Below are 22,063 nucleotides of genomic sequence, written 5' to 3'. Positions count from 1 at the left end.
CCTCTGGAACTACCACAAACTGGGGATCCTCTGGAACTACCACAAACCGGGGATCCTCTGGAACTACTCCTGCCAGCCAGGGATGCTACATTCCTCCGCACACAGAGCCAGGGGCCGCCCCGCCAGCCGAGGGGGAGGGCGGCACAGCGAGACCCACCTGAGGCCGCTCAGGGTGCCCACTTGAAATGCTAAACACGCCGGCACTGACCCGACCCGACCCGACCCGACCCTCCGGAGAGCCCGCACTGTCACCGTGTCCCCTCGCCATCCCCGCCGCCCTCCCCGCGCCGCTCGCCGCCCCCTCACCGCCCACGCCTGGCGGCAGTGGGGGATGGCGTCCACCACGCGGGCCACGGGCAGCCCCCGCCGCCGCAGCTCGGGCAGCTGGTCGCGCACGAAGCAGAAGAAGGGGCTGACGGAGCCTCTGCGCTGTGACATGGCTCCGGCTCCGGCCTCTCCCGCCGCGGTGGGGCAGCGCGTCCCTTCCTGAGGGGTCGCCGGGGCGGTGCCCTCACGGTTTTGGCGGCAAGGGCGGGGCGGCCATTACCCGACATGGCCGGAGGGGCGGCGCCCGCCGCCCTGCTGCGAACCTGGGCTGTCAAAACGATCCTGAGTCAGCATCGCCCTAGGCCTGTTCTCAGTGCGACAGAGCCGACAAGCGCTAAGGATCACAGAATCATAGAATGGTTCAATAGGAGGTTGGAAAGGACCATAAACATCATCCAGTTCCAACTCCCCGCCATGGGCAGGGACACCTCCCACTATCCCAGGTTGCTCAGAGCTCCGTCCAACCTGGCCTTGAACACTGCCAGGGATGGGGCATCCACGACTTCCCTGGGCAACCTGTTCCAGTGCCTCACCATCCTCACAATAAAGAACTTCTTCCTAATATCTAACCTAAATTTCCCCTCTTTGTGTCCAGTTCTGGGCCCTCACTCCAGGAAAGATATTGAGGTGCTGGAGTGCGTCCAGAGAAGGGCAATGGAGCTGGGGAAGGGTCTGGAGCACAAGTGTTATGAGGAGCAGCTGAGGAAGCTGGGGGGTTTTAGGAGAAAAGGAGGCTCAGGGGTGACCTTATCACTCTCTACAACTCCCTGAAAGGAGGTTGTAGCTAGGTGGGGGTTGGTCTCTTCTCTCAGGGAAGAAGTAACAAGACAAGAGGAAATGGCCTCCAGTTATCTCAGGGGAGATTTAGATTAGATATTAGCAAAAATTTCTTCACTGAAAGTGTGGTCAGGCATTGGAACAGGCTGCCCTGGGAAGTGGGTGACTCAGCATCCCTGGAAGTGTTCAAAAGGCATGTGGATGTGGCATTTGGGGACATGGTTTAGTGGTGAACAGGGTGGTGCTGGGTTAATGGTTGGACTCGATGATCTTAGAGGCCTTTTCCAAACTAAATGATTCTATGATTCTGTAGTTCACCTGGGCCAAAACAGGCCTCTTCCCGCCTCTCACTGTAGGGCTGGGCACTGGCTGGCAGGATGCCTGCCCTGATATCTGCATGAGCCCCCTTGGCTCCTGTTCTTTCATCTCCTTCTGGAGCAGCCTGGCTCCTGCTGCTCCCTGATAGCCAGTACTCTGTAAGACAAGATGATCACAGTGATGTGCCTTTTCTGATGCTTCCAGTAGCATTCAAAATGCTACCAGGACATGGGGGCCTGGGTGAGAATAGGGGCCGACAAATCATGGGGGTAGTGGCCCAGGACGTACAGGAAGGAGTGGAGGAAGAAGTGGAGACCAACTTCAGGTAAGAACCCTGGGTTTGGTTTTGAGATATATGAGAGAAAAGTGGAGCATGTGAGAGGGCATGCATGTGCTTGGAAAGGCAAACTTGCTTATAAAAATAATTTGGGAGCTCATGTTATACAGAACTGAGGCTGCTGTTGAGACTGTCTTTTTGTGGGTTTGGGTTGTTTTTTGGTGTGGGTTTTTTTGTGGTTGTTGGGTTTTTTCCTTTCATCTATCTCATTGACATAACTGACACTTCCTTCACTGAAAGTTTGCATAGTGAGTCACAGTTCAGATAAAATAAAGTTTGGAAATAATCTGATCTGCATCATCTTGATGAGTAGCACAGATTTGCTTCCGACCTCAAGCTTTCTATTGATCTCTCTCAAGACCCAAATGATCTTCACTGGCCATACTGAAGTGGCAATATTGGCATAGGCCCTTATTAACTTCTGGCCTGGTTTTCCTTGTCCTAGGCATGTGATGTCTCCCACATTCCTCACTGTTCCCATGTCTTTTGGGGGATTTCCTTCAGCATGTGGTTGCAGTTCCTGCAGAGCGCAAGTAGCGCAGCAGAACAAGAGCCATCATGCTGCTTCTTGTGCAGCCATCTTCAGTGGAGTTTGTCTGGACAATCTCGATAAAAATAAACGGTGTAGCCCTGACTTGAAAGATTCTTTGCAATTCTCTATCCCGCAGTCCTGTTAAATCTGCTCTAAACTTAGACATGAGGATAAAAACAGCTATGAAACACCTCCATGCATTTCCAAATCGCTGGAAAACATTGCCTCTGTTCCTCAGAGTAGCTACTTTTTTCATCCTCTGGTTAGGTAATGCAAGGCTGTTCAGCTCCAAAGGAGGTAGCCCTTGTTTAGGCTTAAATATTTGGCTTAGCTGATTATGTTTGTCAGTGGTGGAACTGCTGTCAGGTAAGGTCAAATTAAATTGCTCCTGCATCTCCCTGGGATCTGGTTTCTCAGAGGGTTAAAAAATGCTGGCGCAGTTTAATCTTCTGGAGGCTCAAATCTAGTGAAACAGTTTGGTTTATGTTTGTGAACCACTTGCTAAATTTGCTGTTAAAGATACAGGATGAGTCAATCACATTGTTAAAAATGTATAAAATTGTGATGTAACCTCGAAGAAAACAGGTAAGCATTTTTAGAGTTACTTTTACTGCTGTGGAAAATTATTTATATTCAGGTCTAGTTCCGGCTACATTAAATGCTAAAGCTCTGAGGAGAGACTGCAAGGAATGACTTCTATCTTGTAAATATAAACATCTGCACAGAGTCTAGTTTTTTTCAGGCAGAAAGGCAAGTATTTACTGTTATATTACTGTAAGAGTTGTTGCTAGGAGTGCATCTGTGCACTTGTGTTTTATTTTTCTTCGCATCATTTTCTTTTCTCTCGTGTGCAGCTTTGGGACCCACCCTTTAGCAGCCCTTCCTTTTAAAGAAATTCAGATAATGTGTTCATCAACTGTTTGAAAAACACAAGGCTCCAGTAGTAGCTCTCCTAGGGCTAGAGGTGTGGTTGGAAAATAAAATTCATAAGCAGCAGAGAGAGAAAGGATTTTCCTATCTGGGTTGTGGGGACAGAGAAAAGAACAGGGAACAGATCATCTCCAGAGCACTGTGTCATCAGTATTCTCCTCCAGAGCCCTGAGGAGAGCCCAGTGCCTCTGATGAAACTCATGTTTTAACTCTTCAATTGTCTGCTGTTTAACTTAGCTGGCAAAGGAGCTCTCTGAACCATTTACACTGATTTGTAAATAACTGATTTGTAGCACTGAGGCCATTCCAGCAGATGACAGCAAATGTTGTGCCAGTATTTATATAATACTTTTTTTTTGGCACTTAATTCAATTAAGTAATGTGCCAGCACTTTTAAGTCCTAGGTACCTGGCCTTGGAAACACAGCTCCAGAATTTACAAAATCAGTGTAAATGGTCCAGAGAACTCATTTGCCAGCCCGTGCTTTTCCATCAGTGCATGGAGTTTGCCACAGGTATCTCAAAATAGGGTCTGTGTATTCTAGTACTTTGTTGGCAAAAAAACTATCTGGAACTTTTCTGCCAGTAATGTATATTCATTCATTCAGGATTCACGGCTATAATCTTTCCAAGGTATGTCTTGCAGTTGTTTGTCAGAAGGAATGAGCAAAGTTATTCCAAAAAACATTGCAGTGACCACATCTGTTCTTACCCACTTGCCTGCTGGTCTGGGGCCATGTCACCCTCCCACAGAGTGAAATATTTGGTGTTTATGTTAGAGGAGTCGGGCCAGATCCATCGGCCCAAGAGAGGCGAGGCGGGTGCGACTCCACCCTCCCAGGTCCCACTGAAGGGAGGTCAAGTATGTAATCCCAGCCTAACCCAGCTCCTCCTGTTGTTTTGCCATTAGGGATGAACCATCCACTCCCCTCTCCCTGGCTCTCAGGGCACACCACCCTCTCACCTAGTACAGTTGATGACATTTAAGTCAGGACCTCCTCCTGTCTCTCCAGTCACTGTCACCCAGGCATGTGGACTCTCCAAGCCATGGCTTGACTAGAGGCTGGCACAGACGCCCCCACACATGCATACATGTAAAATAGGGAGTCCTTCTCCCAGAAGAAAAGTTATAAATGAATTCAATAAGAAGAAGGGAATGGGCTGTGCATGACAGATAAGCACATTGCCCAGCAAACTCTTCACACACACAGCTGGGTCTTTCTATCCCCTTATCCATTTCTTTCTGTTACTTGTTCCTTCCCAAATCATCTACATCTCTCTCTTTCTTTGCCTTTGATTCCTCCCCTAAGCATCCCCTAAGAAGCCCTATGCAATTCTGAAATGCTCTTCCCTTGCATCCTGTAACAAGTCCTGTATCCGTAGGCTGCAACCTAAAGTTGCTGTGGTGTTGACTCATCTTGATACGCTTCAAGTCTGCACCCTGGAGCTGAGGCTTCCCTGGGACAGCCCTGGGAGGGGCTTGGGCAGGTTTTCCTTTATTCTGAGTTCCTATCTGAGCGTTCTTTCTCATCTGCCATTGTGTCCCTGTGCGCCTTTGGACTTGTGGAAATGGGCTGTTGATGGGCTTTTGAGACAGGTGTGGGAGGAGCCAGGGCAGGGTGTGCGCTGGGCTCCCCCCATGCCATTGTCTCTCTGCACTCCTTTCTGTGTGTGAAGACAAGTTTTTGTCAAGTAATCCCACACCTGATGTCTTTCCCAGCCTGGTTATGGAGGTTTTAAACCTACAAATTCTTTGGAGACTGAAACAAAGTGGAAACTTTGCCTCTCTGGTCCAGTAACTATATTGTTCCATATGTAATGCAGAGACATTTCAGGGATCAGAATCTGCAGGTTTCCCCTTCCCCAGGTGAACGGTTTAACCGGTATGCTACAGCTGCCAGCTTTCTCTTAGTCCCACTCCCTTTTGACCTAGTGAATCTTGGGTTTCTTTTTTTTAACAGTGCCACAACTGCAAAAGGACTTCAGGGTGCCTCACACCTCAACTATGTGCTTAAGGATGTAACTAGGAGTCAGGAGGCCTTTTTACAAAAGGTAAGCCACATCACCCTGTCTTTGCAGGGCTTTGCCGAGTGTTAGACCCATTGTGAATGTCCTGGACCAGGGCTCAGATGTGGTATCAGCATCTTTTTTCCAGGTTTCACAGGGAACTCTAGTGAGAGCTGATATGCTTCTGTCTGCTCTCCAGAAACAGTAGCATTTGTGCTGGGAGCTGCAGTGCAGCAGGTCATGGAGTTGTGGGATGCATGGGACTTGCTGGGCAAGCGCTGTGACCCTGCTGAGCACCACATCCCAGAACCACTGAAGCTGATACAAGCCACAGGGTAACCAGCTGCCCAGGTGTGGTACAGCTGCATCCCCTCTATGCCATACATTTCAGATATCTTTAAAGCCATGCCTCCAGGGAAATCATCACATTGTTCCAGTATCCTGGACAAATACTGGGAAATCCTTAATATCTGATAAGACAAGGATCTGGCTTCTACAACCCAAATATATGTAAGCCTTGGCTTGAGTGTTTGTTAGACATCTATGTGCTCAGTACTATCTGGGTATGCAGAGAAGGAAAATTGTAAGCGTGCACTTTGACAGCACATCTGTGCTTTCATCCTCAAACTGCTTCTCAATGAGGTTTTTTTTAGATTGCAGTTCTAAATGTTAGGTACCAAAATTTTTCCAAAGTCTTGTTTTGGATCTGGCCGCAAGTAGGATGCCCTGAGTAATTACAGACCTGTCAGAGTGACAGGGATCCCAGGCAAAAGAATGGAACCGCTGACACAGGAGTTGCTTCAATAATGAATTAAAGAAAAGTAACATAATTAATGCCAATCAACGTGGGATTGCAGCAAATAGATTCTGTCACATTGGTCTGTAATTGCATCAAAAAGATATTAAGTGTGGTTACTAAAGGTAATGCATTCAGACACGTGAGGCATGTGACTTGACCACACAACATTGAATCAAGGATACAGATTTATGATACAGAGACCATCCAGTCTCCAGATAATGCATTAGCTTAGGATGTCTCAAAATGTAATTTTAAATGAGGAATTGCAGTCACACTTTTTCACAAGATCTTTCTTAGGTCCTTTCTTGGCTGCATACTACTAAATATTTGTTGGTACCTTTGAAGGAAACAGTCATTACAGTTACTTGCAAATAATACAAAGATTGAGGGAATACTGAATAACATATGTGATAGAGTGGGATTCCCCACCAAAGAGGAGATCCCTATGTGATGCTGTGTCAAGAGGACTAACAGCATGATCCCTGGAGGGAGAAACAAAGACATATCAAGCAGGGATGATGATGCTGTAGTACTTCTGCTTTCATCCTTTTAGCAACTGAGCCTGAGATGGTCTCTCTATTTCTGGTGTTAGCTCAAGAATATAGCAAAAAAACAGTCTGTTGAACTTCCAGAGAGGATGTTAAGGGTGCTTTGATCATAGTCTGTCATTACCTCTGTTCAGAAATTGCCTTAAGAGTGCCCTGTCTTCGAGCTTGGCAGTACTAGAAGGTGAAGTTAGATGAAATTAGGGGCAGGGTGAGGTCCCTTCCATCCCAAAGTAATCTGTGATTCTTTTTGTAACAAAACAGGGTGTAGTTCAAACTACATGGATGTAGCATGGCAAAGTGATGTGGCCTGTTTTATTAAAAAAGCTGGATTAGACAGTGACAACAGTCTGGGTTATGAACTCCAGGTCCCTGAAGGTATTTGTGCTGCCCACGGTTTCTCTACAGCCAAAACCTTAGAGGGTTTAACAACTTGTTATCTCCTTGGTTATCTGTAGATATGCAAGCAGAGTTTTCTTATTCCTATACTGTGTATTTTTGCTTATAGTGACACACAGGATTGTGAGCTGGGATGATTCACTTGTGATCGTGGTGTGCCTATATAATAACTTCACAAACCACTATTGCTGACATGTCCTTAATGTTTGACTTAAATAAAAACTTCAGGTTCCCCCTGAAGTGTAGGAAAGGTATGCTATGATTTTTGGTATCTAAAAAAAGGATCAGGAGCAACACAGGAAATTTAGAGGAGTAAATACTATAGAAAGATGCTGTTCTCTTGGTTTCTTTCTAATGCTGAATTTGTATTACAGAACTGAAGGTTCATTGCAATGAGAAAGTCAAATTTCTCCATTAAATATTCTAAACACTGCTTGGTACAAACACCATGGTTAAAACCAAAAGCAGTTTGTATATCCATATCCCTCACTCCTGACATTAATGGGAAGTAAAAGCTCTGTATTACTGTGCTATCAAATGTAGCAAGGCAGCTCGAAAAAAACCCAGCATACCCAGAGTGCATATATTTCAGTGATGTCTTGCTGTGAAGCTATCAACGATTATAAAGAGATTCCAGTGTGACAAAGCAAACGAGGAAAAGTTTTAGTTAGTAGCTATGCTGAAGAGACTCACTAAACACAGTGAATTGATGGTGTGTCACCTAATAACTTCTATAGTGTGCTGGTCTCAGTACTAAATCAAGAAAGTAGTGTCTGCTGGCTGAATGTAGTATGACATCCCAGAAAGCTGCTGAAATCGCTGTTTCTATGGAAATTTCTACAGGGGAAATCCAGGGGGCTGAATGGCAAGAAAATCTTCATGCAGCACAGCAGGTTTTCAGGGATGTTTCCGAGATGGGTCATTCTGAGTGAGGTGCTGTTGTAAATCATTCCACGTGCTGGTAATTTAAAAAGCTGACTCTGCTTATCAACAGAGGAAATGACCACAAAAGACTGGTACTGGAAGATGAAAGGAGGGAGGGAGGAATGAAGTACTTGGCAAGGAGAGAAAAAAGCCAGCAGCTGCTACAGCATGAATAAAAAAGTGAGTTTGTTTGTTTCCCTATTGTTCAACCGAATTTGTTCACGATCCCATTGCTTAGAGAACTCCTTCGGGTGGAATCACGGTATCAGCGATGTCAAACAGTGTTGAGGTGTGGCATTCTTCAGATTCAGTCTGGGGCTAAATTATGCAGGACAAGCAGGGAGAAGTTACTAATGGAGATGAAGGTTTAAGTCTACCGGTATGTTGTTTTTCAAGGGACAGAGAATCCCTGCTGGGCCGTGGCTTGAAGCCATCTGGCTAATTGCATAGGAATTTCCCCACTGTTTGAGGGTGAACTGGGGCTAACTGCAGTCATACGGCTTTCTGTCTCCAAGAACCGGCTAAAAGGAAAGACAACATCCCAACATTAACTATTAAGCCAGCTCAGATGTTGCAATACTCAGATCAAAGGTCTACAGAGATCTGGAACATCTATTCTGGGCTTGGGCATCCATCACACGTGGATGTATACAAATGACAGCTCACATTAAATGAAAAAGGACCGTACAGTGAGTTTATGAGAATTTCAAAGCAGATATAAATCCAACGTTACATGCAAAACAATGGTGCTTCCTTGTATTGAAAATCTTTCCTTCCTTTGTCGTGAGTCAAAAGTTTAGCACAACTGATGTATGCCAAACTTATTTGCAAAAGCTGGAGTAGATTAAAAAAAAACAAAAAACAGCAAAAAACCCCCTAGGAGTAGCTAACAATAGTGACGCATAAGGGATTGTACTGCTCCCAGTGTTAAACAGATGAGATAATATCAACATCAACATTGTCTCAGGAAACTCTGGATCAGACTCCTGGCCAATTAAGTCACAAAAAGGCAACGAATCAGGATTTTGAGGGTTATCAGGAAAAAAGGCTAAGGGAGGGAGAGAAAAATAGCTTTATATTCCCGTTTTAGGAGTCTTAATTCAGCCCATACAGACCTTCATGGATTGTATCCTACAGATATATAACAATGGCGAGGCAGGCCCTCAGCTGATGCAAAGTATCCACCTGAGTTTTCTGGAACCACAGGTATTTCTGGAGGCTGAAGTTGTGGCCCAAGTGAGAGTTTCTACTTTGTCTTTCACCTGCAAGTATGGACAAAGGCAGTGGGGTGTCAGATTCCTGTGTGCTAAAGGAGAACAACACTGTGGGCTGTTGCACATATACATGATTTAGTGTTAACAGGGGCTTACTTCTTAATAGTGACTTTTAGCTAGTACTTCAAAACAGTTAAATTCATAATGTGTAAGGTCAGAGGAACATCAGAACAGTGATTGGGGTGGGTGTGTATTTTTTTTTTAATGCAATGTTGAATAAAAATAAGCTTCCATGTGAAAAATATTTTTCAATAACATTGAATGGCTCTGCATAAAACACTTAAAAACAGATTGGCTGCCTAGGGATTGTCTCCTTGCTTAATTCTACTTTAACTATGCTAACAGAGGGACTACATCTGTTTAAAAACAGCCAAGGATGTTTCAACACACCTTTTATCACAGCAAACATGCTTTTTCTCTCAGAAATTATTGATCTTCCATCCACACTTGTTAAAATAAGCTTATCTTGCCTGTAGAGAAGTTCAGTCTGAAAGACAAAATGATGAGGGATCTACAAGCACCTGGAAAATACCTGCTAGAAAGAAAATAGGTTGTACAGTTTTACTGCAGGCATCCCTGTGCACCCTTTTAGCAGTGCTTTGCGTTAGGAAAATCAGAATTGTTCATGTTCTTTGGCAGATTCCAGACGAGATGAAGACTACTCCCATCTCCCATGTGTATCGCTGATATCTGCATCATCCCAGCTTTGGTTACAAAGACCAGCCAAGCCCCTGCAAGAGAAAGGCCTGAGGGTGAACAACACGCAAAGGGGAGCTGTGCTGGATGCTGTGAGTGGTGAGTGCCATGCTGGAAGGTGCTGAGCCACCAAAGGAAGCATGATGCTATTTTAGCCAGCTCTAGGCCTATGAATAATTCCACTGACTTATTAAGTTTTCACAGAAACTGTAAAAGTTTTAAGTACAGTGAGTGTGTATCCACGTGGCTTCACTGTGGCCAGGACCATTTAATTTCCAAGCAACATCCATATTCTAAAATGTCATTTTTAGCTGTATATCTAGTTAGCTGTCCCCTTTCCTCACAAAAAAAAAAATCCATCTCCTCCCAGTATCACGTTTGCACAACAACTTAACACCCCACAACTCAGCTGCCCGTTGCTAACAGCCAGAACACCTTTTCCTCATCTAAAATTATATTCCATCTAAAATTATATCCCTTCTTCATCTAAAAATTACAGTAATTAGTTGCAGTGCCCACGCTGGAAGTGGAAACCCCGGGGAAATTTCGAACAGGAACCGTCTACACTTATTTCTCAAGGTACACGTTAAGGTTAATTCGGGAGGACAGACGATCGGCGGGGACATTTTTAAGCGCTTACTAGAAGTTGTAAGAACCCCGCTAAGAAGCGGAGGGATGCCGGGGGGGGATGAAGGATTTGCGGAGGAACGTGCCGGGGTGCCCGTAGGCTGAGGAGCGGCACCTGGCAACCGAAACGCGCCTTCGCCGGAGGGAGGGAGAGAGGGAGGGAAGCAGTTTCGGGAAGCCGTTTCGGGAAGCCGCATCCCCCTCCCGCGCCCGGACAGCCGCGGGGGCGGCCGCGGGCACCGGCGGCGGGGGAGGAGCGGAGCAGGAGCAGGAGCGGAGCCACACGGCGCGGCCGCTCCGCCAGCCCGGCCGGCGCTGTGGGGAGGCGGCTGCCCGAGCGGGGCCGCCCCCGCGCCTCTCCCTCCCTCCCTCCCTCCCGCCCCGCGCCGCCTGGACCACTGGGAAAGATGGATGGGCACGTCCTGGGATGGATCGTCCTGCTGTGGCTCACAGGTAGGGCCACGGGCGCCCCGGCGGCCCCGACGTGCCCCTGCCGTGCCCAGCCCGCCGGGCTCCGCGGCTTTCTCTAGGGAGAAAATGGGGGGGTTCGGGGAGATGCTGCGGGAGGGCAGCGGCGGAGGGAGCCGGCGTGGGGTGAGGGCTGCTGCGGGGCGTCCCGCGGTGCAGTTTGCGGAGACTTCGCGGAGAGGGGCTGGGGACGAGGAGGGGAAGCGGCGCCTCCTGTCCGCCCGGGGCCCCCGGGGGCAGGTCCGAGGGGGCCCCGGGGGCAGGTCCGAGGGGGCCCCGGGGGCAGGTCCGAGGGATCACTGGCGCTTCGCTCCGCGGGGCGCTGGGGCCGCTTGTTCGCCGCGGGGCCGGCGGGAGAGAAGCGCGCCGGCGGCGGGGAAGGTGGGAGCCGGCCCGGGAAGGCAGCTGGAAAGCGGGGGAGCTGGAGTGTCCTTGGCCGCGGTGCGGGAGGGATGGCGACAAACCCTCGACTCCCCCTCGCCCGCCCGTGCCAGGCCGGGAACAATCGCAGGAACTTCTCCTTTACCCGGTGTCCTGACCGCACACGCCGTCCTAAGAGAGGTGTGAGAGGAGGGGGCTGCCCTGCCTCTGCCCCGGCCTCCAGGGGGGCCTTCCCCGTGACGGTGCAGTTGTGCCCAGGCCTTTGTGACTGCAGGAGGGGATTGCCCCCCCCCTCCCCAGCCCAGCTCGCCCACCACCTCTTGCCCGTCGGGCGAGCCCTCCCTCCCTAAGCCAGGGGGAGGGGAGCCGGAGAGGAGAGCGGAGAGGGGGAGAGGGCAGGGGGAACAAGCTGAAAAGGGGCTGGGTCTGAGAGCTGGACAGCGAGGAAAAAGAGAGGGATTAAAACAGAATGAGAACGGCGGGGCAGCAGGGAATCGGGGAGGAAAGAGGGAGCCCTCTCTGAGGGACAGGATCTGGCTCCTGTGAGCCGGTGCAGCAGCCAGGCACAGGCAGGAGCAGCAGGCTTTAGGAAAAGCTGCAGCAGGATGACTTAGCCAGGCAGGCTGGTTACAGGCTGAAAGAAACAGACACACTTGGTTTAAGTGGCATATATTTCCCACCGCCACCGATGTATCCCACAAAGAAGACCTCAGCCTCTTCCCTCTTCCTATTCAGATTTAGGATTCACAAGCAGTAAATTCGGCTTTTAGTCATAACACTTCTCTCCCACTACCCACCCACCCCTTTCCTTGCTTTTTCACTCTGAGTCATCTTCAACACCGGTGCCTGCCTACTGCTCCCTTCCAGGGTTTCACGGCTTCATCTGGGGCTTCAGCAGCTTCCAGCTCATCCTCCCTCCCTCCCTGCCATTTGGCTGCTTCCAAATGTATCCTGCCTCACCGAGTTGGTCTGGAGTGCCAGCGCACCCACAACTACCACTCCTTTCCCACTAGCCATAGTAATGAGCTGATAAAACAGCATCCAGGGACTGGGAAAGGAGTACAGGGTGTAGATAAACGTGACATTCATTCCTCCTTCTTTTTAAAGAGCTCCTTTATCTGGACATGTGCGGATAGATCAGGACTTTTCCATCAGGCTAAAAGACTGGGCTGCTGACACTTCCCTCCCTCCACCGAAGGTAGTTCGGGATTCCTGGCAGCGACCGCTGTTCGGAGCATGCAGGGTCAATGCAGAGGGAGAGAGGTGCCGCAGTAGTAGGAAGACCTTCCCGTTTCCTCTAGCCCCGGGGTTTTGAGGCAGGACTGCGTGCTGCTGGTGCAGTCGAGAGCCAGTGGGCACAGGCTTCCGGAGGCAACAGGTTATCCACAGCTGTGTGCTGAGAGATGGAGGCAGCCAGAGCCCGCCTGCTCCCCTCCAGCCTCTGGCCGCTGCTGCCCAGCAATAAATCAGGTGTTGCTGTCCTTTTTCATGGCCGAGAGAAAGCAAATAAGCCAAGGTGTGTGACTGTGAGCGTGTGTGTGCACAGAAAGGGAGGAGAGGCTAGCAAACATGGATTCAAGATTTTCCTCTCCCCAGTGGCTGTGCAAAGGAATGAAAGGTCTGCATCAAGGTAAGGAGCCCTAATCCAGCCTGAGTGGTGCACTCTGCTCTCTGAAAGAGAAGTGGGGGCTGGGAGGTGGAGGGGCCAGTGTAGGAGGCAGAGTGCAAGATGGGGGGGAGGAAGCAGGGAGACAAAAGGGAGCACGAAAGAGAAGGCTCTCGTCCCCTTCTCTCCCCTCCTCCCTCCTCGAGGTGGGCTGAGAAATTTCTAATCAGCACTCGCAGTTCCTTTCCTCCCAGCAGTAATTCCTCTCTGTCCTTTGTTTGTCTTTAATTTTTGGCTCTTGCATTTGTCTTTTGTTTGGTTTTGCGCATTGTGAGTTCTTACTGCAATTTCAAAAAATCCTGTGTGAGGTACAAAGGATTTGGTTTGGCTTCTCCTCCTCCTATCCTGCTCTCCCACGTTTCTAAAGCTAGTGTTTTAATAACAACAGCAAATGGATGAAGAACAGGTCGTCCTTTATTCCTTCCTGTGAGGTCACACAGGTTAAGATATGTGTGGGACTGTGTTCTCATTCTATAGAAAGAAGATACAATTTGCCAAGTATTCTTAAGTCACTGTGTAAAGCTGGTTTTTGTAAACTACCAAGTGCAGCTTGATTCTGGAATGAATCCTCTCCTCGTGCTTACCATTATTCTTAATAGTGCTGTAATTTGTAATGCAATTAAAACTAGAGAGAAGTGTTGTACTGGAGGCTGAGCTCCAGTTTTACGTACAGAACAAGCAGAGCAATATTTTTCTGCCTCACAACTTGGACTAAGCTTGGAAAGATTACAATTAGAAGACTGTCCATGGAGAAAAGACCCCATTTCAACCTCCTAAGTAATTTTTTACCAGTAATTTAGGGCTTGGTCCCTGTTTACTCTCCCTATGCAGAAGAGCCACTGCAGTGCAATAGTGTAGTAGAGAGGTGGGTGTATTTACTACCTCAGCTTCCCCAGCCACAGTTCAGGAGAGCAGGCTGAGGGGACATGCTGGAGCACAGCTGTGCTTTGCTGTTTCCTGGCCAACTGAGCACACTTCTTGGGCAGGCAGGGAAATGGATGGACCATCTCATCTGTCTTGGCCCAAAATGTTCATCTGACTTCCCTTGTCTGGCTTCACAGAGCATACGTGCAGCATAACTGGGAAGAAATCTCACATTTTTCTTACTTTCTATTCCTGTGAGGTCACCTTGAGTGGGACTGGCACCAGTAGAAATCCCAAAGCTGTCCCAAGGACAGGTGTTAATGCTTGGTGTTATAAAGCTCGGAGAGACTCTTCCCATTTATTTTCCTTTGTTCTCAGGTGTGGTGGTGATCGGTTGCTGAGTGATAGTTCTGAGCATGAATTCTGGGATGCTGAACCAATACTGTAAATCATGAGGCATCTGACAATTGTAACAGCTTTCAGACAGTAATAAGACAGGGTGGATTTGATCTGGTGGCCAGAGCTGAGATAATTTGCCTGAGAACATCTGGGGTGACTTTTGTCAATATGTGAAAGGGGCAGGTCATAAGGGAGTGTAAGGAGCACGGGGAAAGTGATGAAGAGAGACCAAAGTCAGGAGCACGGGGTACCTGGGAACAGCACCACGGAGAATGGGGAAGAGCATGGAATAGTCCAGTCTGTTTGCACAGCCTAGGCTGTCCTACATGGATTGTTTTTTCTTTTATTGAGGTACTGTGCTGGGGGTGCAAGGCCATGCTTTTCTGCAGCTGCTTTGGGCTTTCCCCTTTCCAGGTTAAACAGTCAGAGAGCTGAAATTCTTGGTTTTGCTATGGACCTGCAAAAAATCAGAACCATGCTTTTGCCTCAGTTGCACCTGACCTGTTCAGGCATTGGTTTCTTGCTTCTGAAAAAGCTGACAATTAGTGGTCACGTAGCTAAGAACACAAGTCTGATAGGAACCAGACCAAGCCATCTAATTCATTTCCCAAAAGGCACTCAACACAATCTGATGGTGATGGCTTTTGCTGATAAATTGCATGGATTGGATTTAGTCCAGCATGAGTAGGCAAGAATCTACAACACAATCCTAGTGATCCCACTGGCTCTCCATTCATCAGTTTACACATCTGTTTATCATCTCTAACTTTCCAGCCTCAAAGTCCAGGTCTTGCACTTCCTGATTCGGGCTCGATCCACATTTGAGAGTGAATGGTGTGCCAGTATTCAGCAGAGGGGGAAAGAACGCTTCTAGATGATGGGTAGTAGCCAAGGTGCAATAAACAAAGATCCTTTTGCCCAAGAGGTTATTTTGTTCAAAGAGGTGTTATAAACTATGCCCTAAGGGCACTGTCTCTTACCAATGAGTGTATGCTTTTCTGCTGAAGCCCTTAGGTATAGTCTAGGAGTAGTTTCCTGAGGTGCCTGTTTCAGGGCCCAACTGTGTGCAACAACTTCTGTCAATAAAGGTGTGTAAAGCTGGGAGGATGTAATTTTTGTAGCTTTACAGCATCAACTGTACTACCTCAGGCAAGTGGTAGCATGAGCCAAATAATAGCAAAGAAAGAGATGAATTGCATGCACAGGTAGGGAGACTCATGCTGACCTGAAGAATAATGTGTCCTGCCTTCTCTTGGACTCAAATCTTGTGTGCCAGAAGGATGCAGCCTGAGACCTGTTAGGCTGAACTACACTGTGTGGCTTTGCCATTACAGGGATTGGTGCTTTAGATCAATTTTATTCTGACTAGATGATCTTTGAGGTCCCCCCCAACCCAAACCATTCTGTGATTCTATTAATAGAGGCTAACTTAAGGCTGTGTGGTGGAGGTAAATCTTCCTGGGATTCATTTCACCTCAGGGAGGCATAGACTTCTCTGGAGGGCAAGGGCAAAGCAAAAGGCTCAGTTATCACCTCTCAATCGCTTTCCCTCTTTTGCTCAGGGAAGGCGCTTATGGAGATCAGACTCACAAGGCTCAAAGGCACCCTTACAAATATCCCCTCTGTAATCACTTCCTGGAATTTGCTTTAATCACCAGTGAAATGTATTAGTGATAGCTTGTGTGTAGTGTTGATTGCATAGTTTGAATGCATAATCTGAGGATAGTTTAGGAAAAGAAACAGAGAGAGGAGACGAATGCACATTGCCAATTGAAGCAGACAGACCCCATACAATCGTATTTCTGAAGTGTGATTATTTTTAAGCTTTTTCTCTGGGACTGTGTATATACATATGGATTCTTTTTATTTTCTAAGACTAAGGATATCTGTGGTTTTAAGGTGCACCTGATTAATATTTTCAGACCTTTTCCTGGGGGTTTACGAGAACAAGAAGGATGGAAAGCAAAATGGTTAGAGTACTCCCACGAGCTAGATTTTTTTTCTTGTGAAACTTCAAACGTTGTGAAATTCACGATGAACAGGTTGCTTCTCTGGAGTGCAGGAATTGCATTTCTATGGTGATTTTGAAGTAAAGGCTAATCTTGCTCTGTCTGCATTAATCAAAACATAGCACAACACAACTCAGTTTCTTTTTAGTCCTACTTATATTAAACTAGACAAAGCTACCATGGTGCTGTCACTCGGCTTGTCATTGTTTTTCACGTATTTCAAGTTTTTTCTCTGCTGCATTAACAACCCAGAGTTCTGCCCTGTGATACATCTGAGGCTTTTCTTATCTTGGCTAGTCTCTTGAAGTTTTTTGAGGTCACGGTTTCTTCTTGAAGGTGAGGAGGTCCTAAGCAGACCACTATAATTCCTGTGCCTGGACATAACTGATCCGTGTAAAGCTGCCATCTTGTCTTCAGGCTGTCAGGCATCCTATTGGCCTTTTTGATGGACACTGTTACAGCAGTGACGTGCTACATGAATCAATTCCAGCCTTTTTTTTTTTTTTTGGCAGAGGAAATAACAGGTGTATAATTTCCCAGTTCAGCCATATATAATTATATATAATTTGACTTAAATAGATCTAAAGTTTCCACTGCTCCAGTCTCTCAGTCTGAGGCGCTGTGTTGCTCTTAAATGCTATTCCTGGAAAGAATCCGAAAATAATACTTCAGAAGTTAATAAAGAGCTTGGGATAGGATACAGAAAATGCCAGATAATTTTCTGCACATCTCCAAAAAGCTAGAAAAAGAATAATCTAGAAAAAAAATTCCTGTGTGTTCCCAAAAGCTGCGTTTCTTTTCTTGATATAGACATTCACATGGGGGTATGGTGGGGAAAGTTAGTCAGATGAGAATTTGCTAAAGCTCAGCTAATCATTTATTAAAGCAGTCCCTGGCTTGCCAAACTCATTAATCTCATTAACAGGGAAGGAGGGCTACAGTGCATGGTTAGCTGAAAGCACAGTGTTTACTAAGCAGGGTACTTGGTTCACAAGGGAAAGATTTAAATATTCAGTGTGTCACTGTTTTATCCCTGAAGCTGAGGTAACGTGATGAGTCACTTGATCAGCTCATGTCACATGCTGGCTTTGGCCTCAGACTGTGAGCGGTCAGGCACAGAGTTGCCAGACACAGGTCTGACCTGGACCCATTTGTTTTTCGAGGTGTTTGTCGTGTCTGTTGCATCCAGATGCAACCCAGAAAGCACAAATCTCTGGAGAGGAGAGAATAAGACGTCGCCGCTTGGTTCACCTTGAGAAGGAAGTGCTGTCGTTCCCTTAGTGCTGCACGGCCCCTGTGTTTGGTCGCTGGGAAAAGGAGGCCTGGCAGAAACGTCCCAGTGGCCGCTTCCTGAATTGTCTCTTTGCCTGTGCCTTGGGAAAGTGCAGGAAGGGCCTCATGGCCCTGCCCCTCCTATGGGAGACCTCAGCTGTGTTTGGTGGTGCTCTGGAGAACACCCACACTTCGGCGTTTGGATTTGTGTCCAAGCGCTTCAGTCAGGACTAATATCTCTTGTGCAGCTTCCATGTGGCACAAGCACTATATCCATGATGTCATGCATTTGTTTTATGCATAATATGGCATTTATGTGCAAATGCCACAGCACCCCTGTGCACTTTAGGCCTTCACATAGTAGTCCCCAGCATCAAGTCCTGCCTAGATCAGTAACTCTTTTTTAGTGTCAGGGACCATCTTGCCTGTCTGAAATAAGCTTTCCCTGCTGTGTTTTTATCCCCTGAGTGGTATTTGTAGGCTTCGTTGTGATTAGTAGTTCAGGCATAGATAACGTGTTGAATTTAATATTCACCGTTGTTCAAACTTCTTCACTTTCCTTTGGTTCTGAATCCTGGTTGTGCAATCTCTGCTTGCTTTTGCTTTTCAGGTCTGCAGCTGTCTCCAACTCGACCTTGTCTCTTCATGCCTGCTGTTGTCATACTGTTGATGCGTTTATTGCTCTCTGTCTGCTTCAAGCTCCAGTGCTTTAGTCTATGCCTTTTTTCCCCCCATTCTAAAGATACCTCCTGTCATTTCATTTTCTTTGGCCAACTTCCATCTCCTTTTCATCTCCACTTTCTGGAGTGGGTGGGTTATTTTTGCTGACTCCTTTTCCTCTCTTCTCTGCATCATTTCTTAATCTCCTGCAACTCCAGTCCTTTGAAATTATTTTGACCTGGGCTGAGACACCTTCTTCAGTTTCTTCCAGCTGAATGTAAGCTTCCATGATTGTCATCCTGCTTCTGCTTCCTATACTTACCCTGATACTCTATCCTTACTCCGACTGTTTTCTTCTTTCTTGGCATTTTCCCTTCTCTTCTACTGCTTCCTGACATCAGGAAGCCTTTATTTGTCCTCAGTCTTTTGTCCCTCCCTAAGCTTCCCTAAGTCCATCAGTCCATTCTCCAGATGTTGTGTAAACTTTCTCTTCTGCTCTATTCTCTTGAATGTCTTTTGTGTCTTGTCCTCTTTTTCATTGTGCTCTGCTCTGGGGTGTGTGTGAACTCTGAGTAGGGAGTCATCACCAATATTTTCAATACTGACTCTGCTTCCTTTTTCTCCAGTGCACTGCTGCCTGCAGCACAAGGAGGGAAGCAGTGAAGGGCGTGCGGGGGAGGTTTTGGCCTTTCCCCTGTGGGTAGATGGAGTATCTCACTCTCCCAAGGGCTGTGTGCTGACACTGCTCTCTGACTCTCTCTTTTCCCTAAGCTACATAAGGATGTGGCAGCAGTCCCATGCGTCTTCTCTGGGGCCTTAATACATCAGAGCTCCAGGCTGCAGCTCTCCTGTCAGCTGGTAGATCAACATTACATATTGAGATCCCTCTCCTCCCTGGGAATGTGAAAAACTTGAGTGTTTGGGCCATTTTTCTCCACACCTCCCACATGGAGCAATTTCTCTCAGCGCTACTTGCCAGCCCTGGGATGAGCTGTCTGATTTGGATCCACTCCTTCATGCATCTCTAGAGGTTGGCAGAGCAAGCAGCACTAACTGGGCACCAGTGCACAACAGGCTGGGCCAGGCACTGTGTGTTGCTTGGCTTACAAAGAGGAAGTGTAATGCCACTGAAATTGGGAGGGGGGTGACTTATTCTGCAGTAGGGTTGTTACAAACTTGGGATCTGACCCCTTGGCTGACCTGCTGTAGAAGTGCAGCATGGCCATCCCTAAAATACCTCTTCCTTATCTGTGAACCTGCCACAGAAGCTGTGAATCATCACACCACTGCGTTAGGGCCTGTGCAGCATAAGGGTGCTACATCTGAGCCTTCAGCCCCATCATGGTGTATTTTTATTTGTGGCTGTAGGCTAAGAAAAAAGCAAACTTACTTCTGCTGCCAACATCCGTCCTTACAGCATACATTGAGGAATATTGCACCCTAGCACCCGAAACAGAGGGACAGTTTTATGCGTGGGGGGAGAATGATGCTGTGATGAAATGCAGTAGCTCCCTCTTCAAGCAGTGCCAAGGCATATGATACTCATGTTTTTGTCTTTTAGCTGAGGTGGAAGGGTTGCAGGTCACTGTGCCTGAGAAGAAGAAGGTGGCCATGCTGTTTCAGCCTGCTCTGCTTCGCTGCCATTTCTCTACTTCTTCCACCCAACCAGCTGTGGTGCAGTGGAGGTACAAATCTTACTGCCAGGACCGGATGGGAGAAGCTTTGGGAATGGTGACCTCTGGGTTACAAACAATGAGCAAGAGGAACCTGGACTGGGATCCCTACCTGGACTGTGTGGACAGCAGAAGGACAGTCCGTGTCGTGGCCTCCAAACAGGGATCTGCCATCACTATAGGGGACTTCTATAAGGAAAGAGACGTCAGCATTGTCCACGGTAACTCTCCCACCCCAGTCATGCTTGGTGGGGGCTGGAATGGACCCTTAGCAGTTTGGGATACTGGAGTCTGGCAGTAATGGTCTGGTTAACTCCCTTAGAAAAGGCTGTGGGAAGGGATTGTATGTCAGACATTCAGGATTCAGCCAGCCAACCAACCCTAGACCCAAAGGTAATTTCCTTTGGCACTTGCTTTTATTTGTCTCCATGTAGGTCTCCAACCCAGATACAGAATTCTTTTTTTCCCTTCAGTGAAGTGGAATGTTTCCATTCCTGGCTTCTGCATATTGTTCTGTATATAGATTTTTCTTAACAAAGGAAATCTAGAGATTTCCAGCAAGAGAGATATGAATTCAGCCTCTGCAAGCTAGGTTTTTCTTCCTTACAAATCCCACCGATTTTTTTCCCAGTTCCAAAATCCTCAAATTATCCTACACCTCATGTTTGCTCAGCCATGGACTTTAGCTATAATGAATCTAAAGCCACACAGCCTTGGGCAGTGAGAAGAGATTTCTGTGGGGCGAAGTCCTGGTGGGTGGAGATGAGGGGTGTCAGGGTCCTGATACATTTTGGTCTGGAAGGCTGTGTGAGAAACCTTGTCCCTCCAAAGTAAAAGGTTTCTGCTTGGCTCAGGAGACCTCCTAGCCAGAAGTGGAGACTCCTTGGAGTGGAGAGTTGGAGAGTGTGATCAGCCTCAGCAAGGAGGAGTGTTTCCCTTTGTCTCCGTGTAACCTCTGGCAGATGACTGAGGTGCTGTAGGGGAGGCAATGTCTAAGCCCTTCTTTAAAGATGTAAATAGTTTGGGCCCCCAGGCCATGGAGGAGGATAGAAAATGACATTAGTTACCCCTTCTGCTCTTGGCACTTGCAGAGTTGCCTCTGCAGCATTATCTGTCTTCCCACCTGCAGCTTGAGGTCCTGAGCCCGTTGGTTTTTTTCCCTGAATACTGTGATGTTCAGGATAAGATTAACTCCTCTTCTTAGTACAGAAATGAAGTGGATTTGGGACACAGAGGTGGACACAGTGCATTCAACGCTTCATTCTTCCTTTAGGTGTTGGAGGGGAAGCTTGACTTCTCTTTTTTGCCTTCCAGATGCAGACCTGCAGATTGGGAAGTTGATGTGGGGAGACAGTGGGCTCTACTACTGCCTTATTATCACACCAGATGACGTGGAGGGCAAGAATGAAGAATCAGTGGAGCTGCTTGTGCTGGGTGAGCCCTCTTGTCAGATTGCTTTTTCAGCAGCTACCTGATGCACCTTTCCTTCTGCCCTCTCACTCTCTCCACATATCTGTGCACCATATTACTATGGGTGTAGGAGCTGTGTAAAACAGCACCTTCACCATTGCCTTGCACCTTGTGCAGTCATTCACACCTTGACACAGTGGGTGGCAAATGCTACCAAACCAGAATAGGAGTGTTTACACCCACACCGCTCACACGTTACACAGGCGTCAGTGACTGCAGAGAGTGCAGGGCTGTGGAAAGTCAGAACCCTTGTTTTTAAGGTGCAAAACAATAAACTTGTGGCAAAATGAACACTTGAGACAGAGTCTTTTAAAAATAGACACCCAGAAGACAGCAAATCCTATGATTTTTGCTGTCTTTTTAACATTCCCTTCGTCCTGCTCTTCTGACCTGTGAGGGTGTCAAGAAGTACTGTGTTAGGTGTGTCAGTTTGGGAGGTTATTTTATCTGCCTAAAGCTACTTGTCCAGTTAGAGGCGCAGTTTCATAGTCACCCCAGTCAGGTCTGAGCTGGTGCTGCCACTGAAAGGAGCTATACCCTCTGTGTGGTCTGCATGCTTGGCTTAAGCTCCCCTGAGCAGTGTGGTGAGCAGTTTCTTTCCTATTTGCAGGGTTAGCTCTCAGTGATGGCTTCTATGATCCAGCTCACTGTACAGCTCAGAAAAGCACCCATCCCAGCTAGAGGAGAAAAGCAGAGTGGAATGGGCCTTT

General features: G+C 47.5%; 2 protein-coding genes and 1 long non-coding RNA gene across 10 annotated transcripts in view; 2 read left to right on the top strand and 1 right to left on the bottom strand.

The window, feature by feature from the left end:
- Positions 1 to 536, bottom strand: part of MAEL (maelstrom spermatogenic transposon silencer) — a 13,762-nt gene extending 13,226 nt beyond the window's left edge. For 2 of the 3 annotated variants that reach the window (XM_027692560.1, XM_027692561.1), the window contains exon 1: positions 307 to 536. In XM_027692560.1, the coding sequence (XP_027548361.1) occupies positions 307 to 438 (132 nt within the window). In that variant the 5' untranslated portion in view covers positions 439 to 536. Of the gene's footprint in view, positions 109 to 306 lie in introns of those variants that run through there. The other variant, XM_027692562.1, reaches the window with a different exon arrangement.
- Positions 537 to 1,365: 829 nt separating this feature from the next.
- On the top strand, positions 1,366 to 9,353 carry LOC113971974. The gene is made up of 4 exons (XR_003535721.1): positions 1,366 to 1,747; positions 5,182 to 5,272; positions 7,965 to 8,074; positions 8,985 to 9,353. It is a non-coding gene; the product is annotated as an uncharacterized LOC113971974 (long non-coding RNA).
- Positions 9,354 to 10,675: 1,322 nt separating this feature from the next.
- ILDR2 (immunoglobulin like domain containing receptor 2) overlaps positions 10,676 to 22,063 on the top strand; it is a 37,139-nt gene continuing 25,751 nt past the window's right edge. Inside the window, exons 1-3 of one of the 6 annotated variants that reach the window (XM_027692558.1) lie at positions 10,676 to 10,944; positions 19,772 to 20,104; positions 21,198 to 21,317. In XM_027692558.1, the coding sequence (XP_027548359.1) occupies positions 10,899 to 10,944; positions 19,772 to 20,104; positions 21,198 to 21,317 (499 nt within the window). In that variant the 5' untranslated portion in view covers positions 10,676 to 10,898. Of the gene's footprint in view, positions 10,945 to 12,375; positions 12,971 to 19,771; positions 20,105 to 21,197; positions 21,318 to 22,063 lie in introns of those variants that run through there. The other 5 variants (XM_027692557.1, XM_027692556.1, XM_027692554.1 and 2 more) reach the window with 5 other exon arrangements.

Source organism: Neopelma chrysocephalum, unplaced genomic scaffold (genome assembly GCF_003984885.1).
Source record: "Neopelma chrysocephalum unplaced genomic scaffold, ASM398488v2 Primary Assembly neopelma1_87, whole genome shotgun sequence".
Taxonomy (NCBI): Eukaryota; Metazoa; Chordata; class Aves; order Passeriformes; family Pipridae; genus Neopelma; species Neopelma chrysocephalum.
The sequence above is the reverse complement of the archived record's forward strand: the minus strand, read 5'-3'. Positions and strand labels throughout refer to the sequence as shown.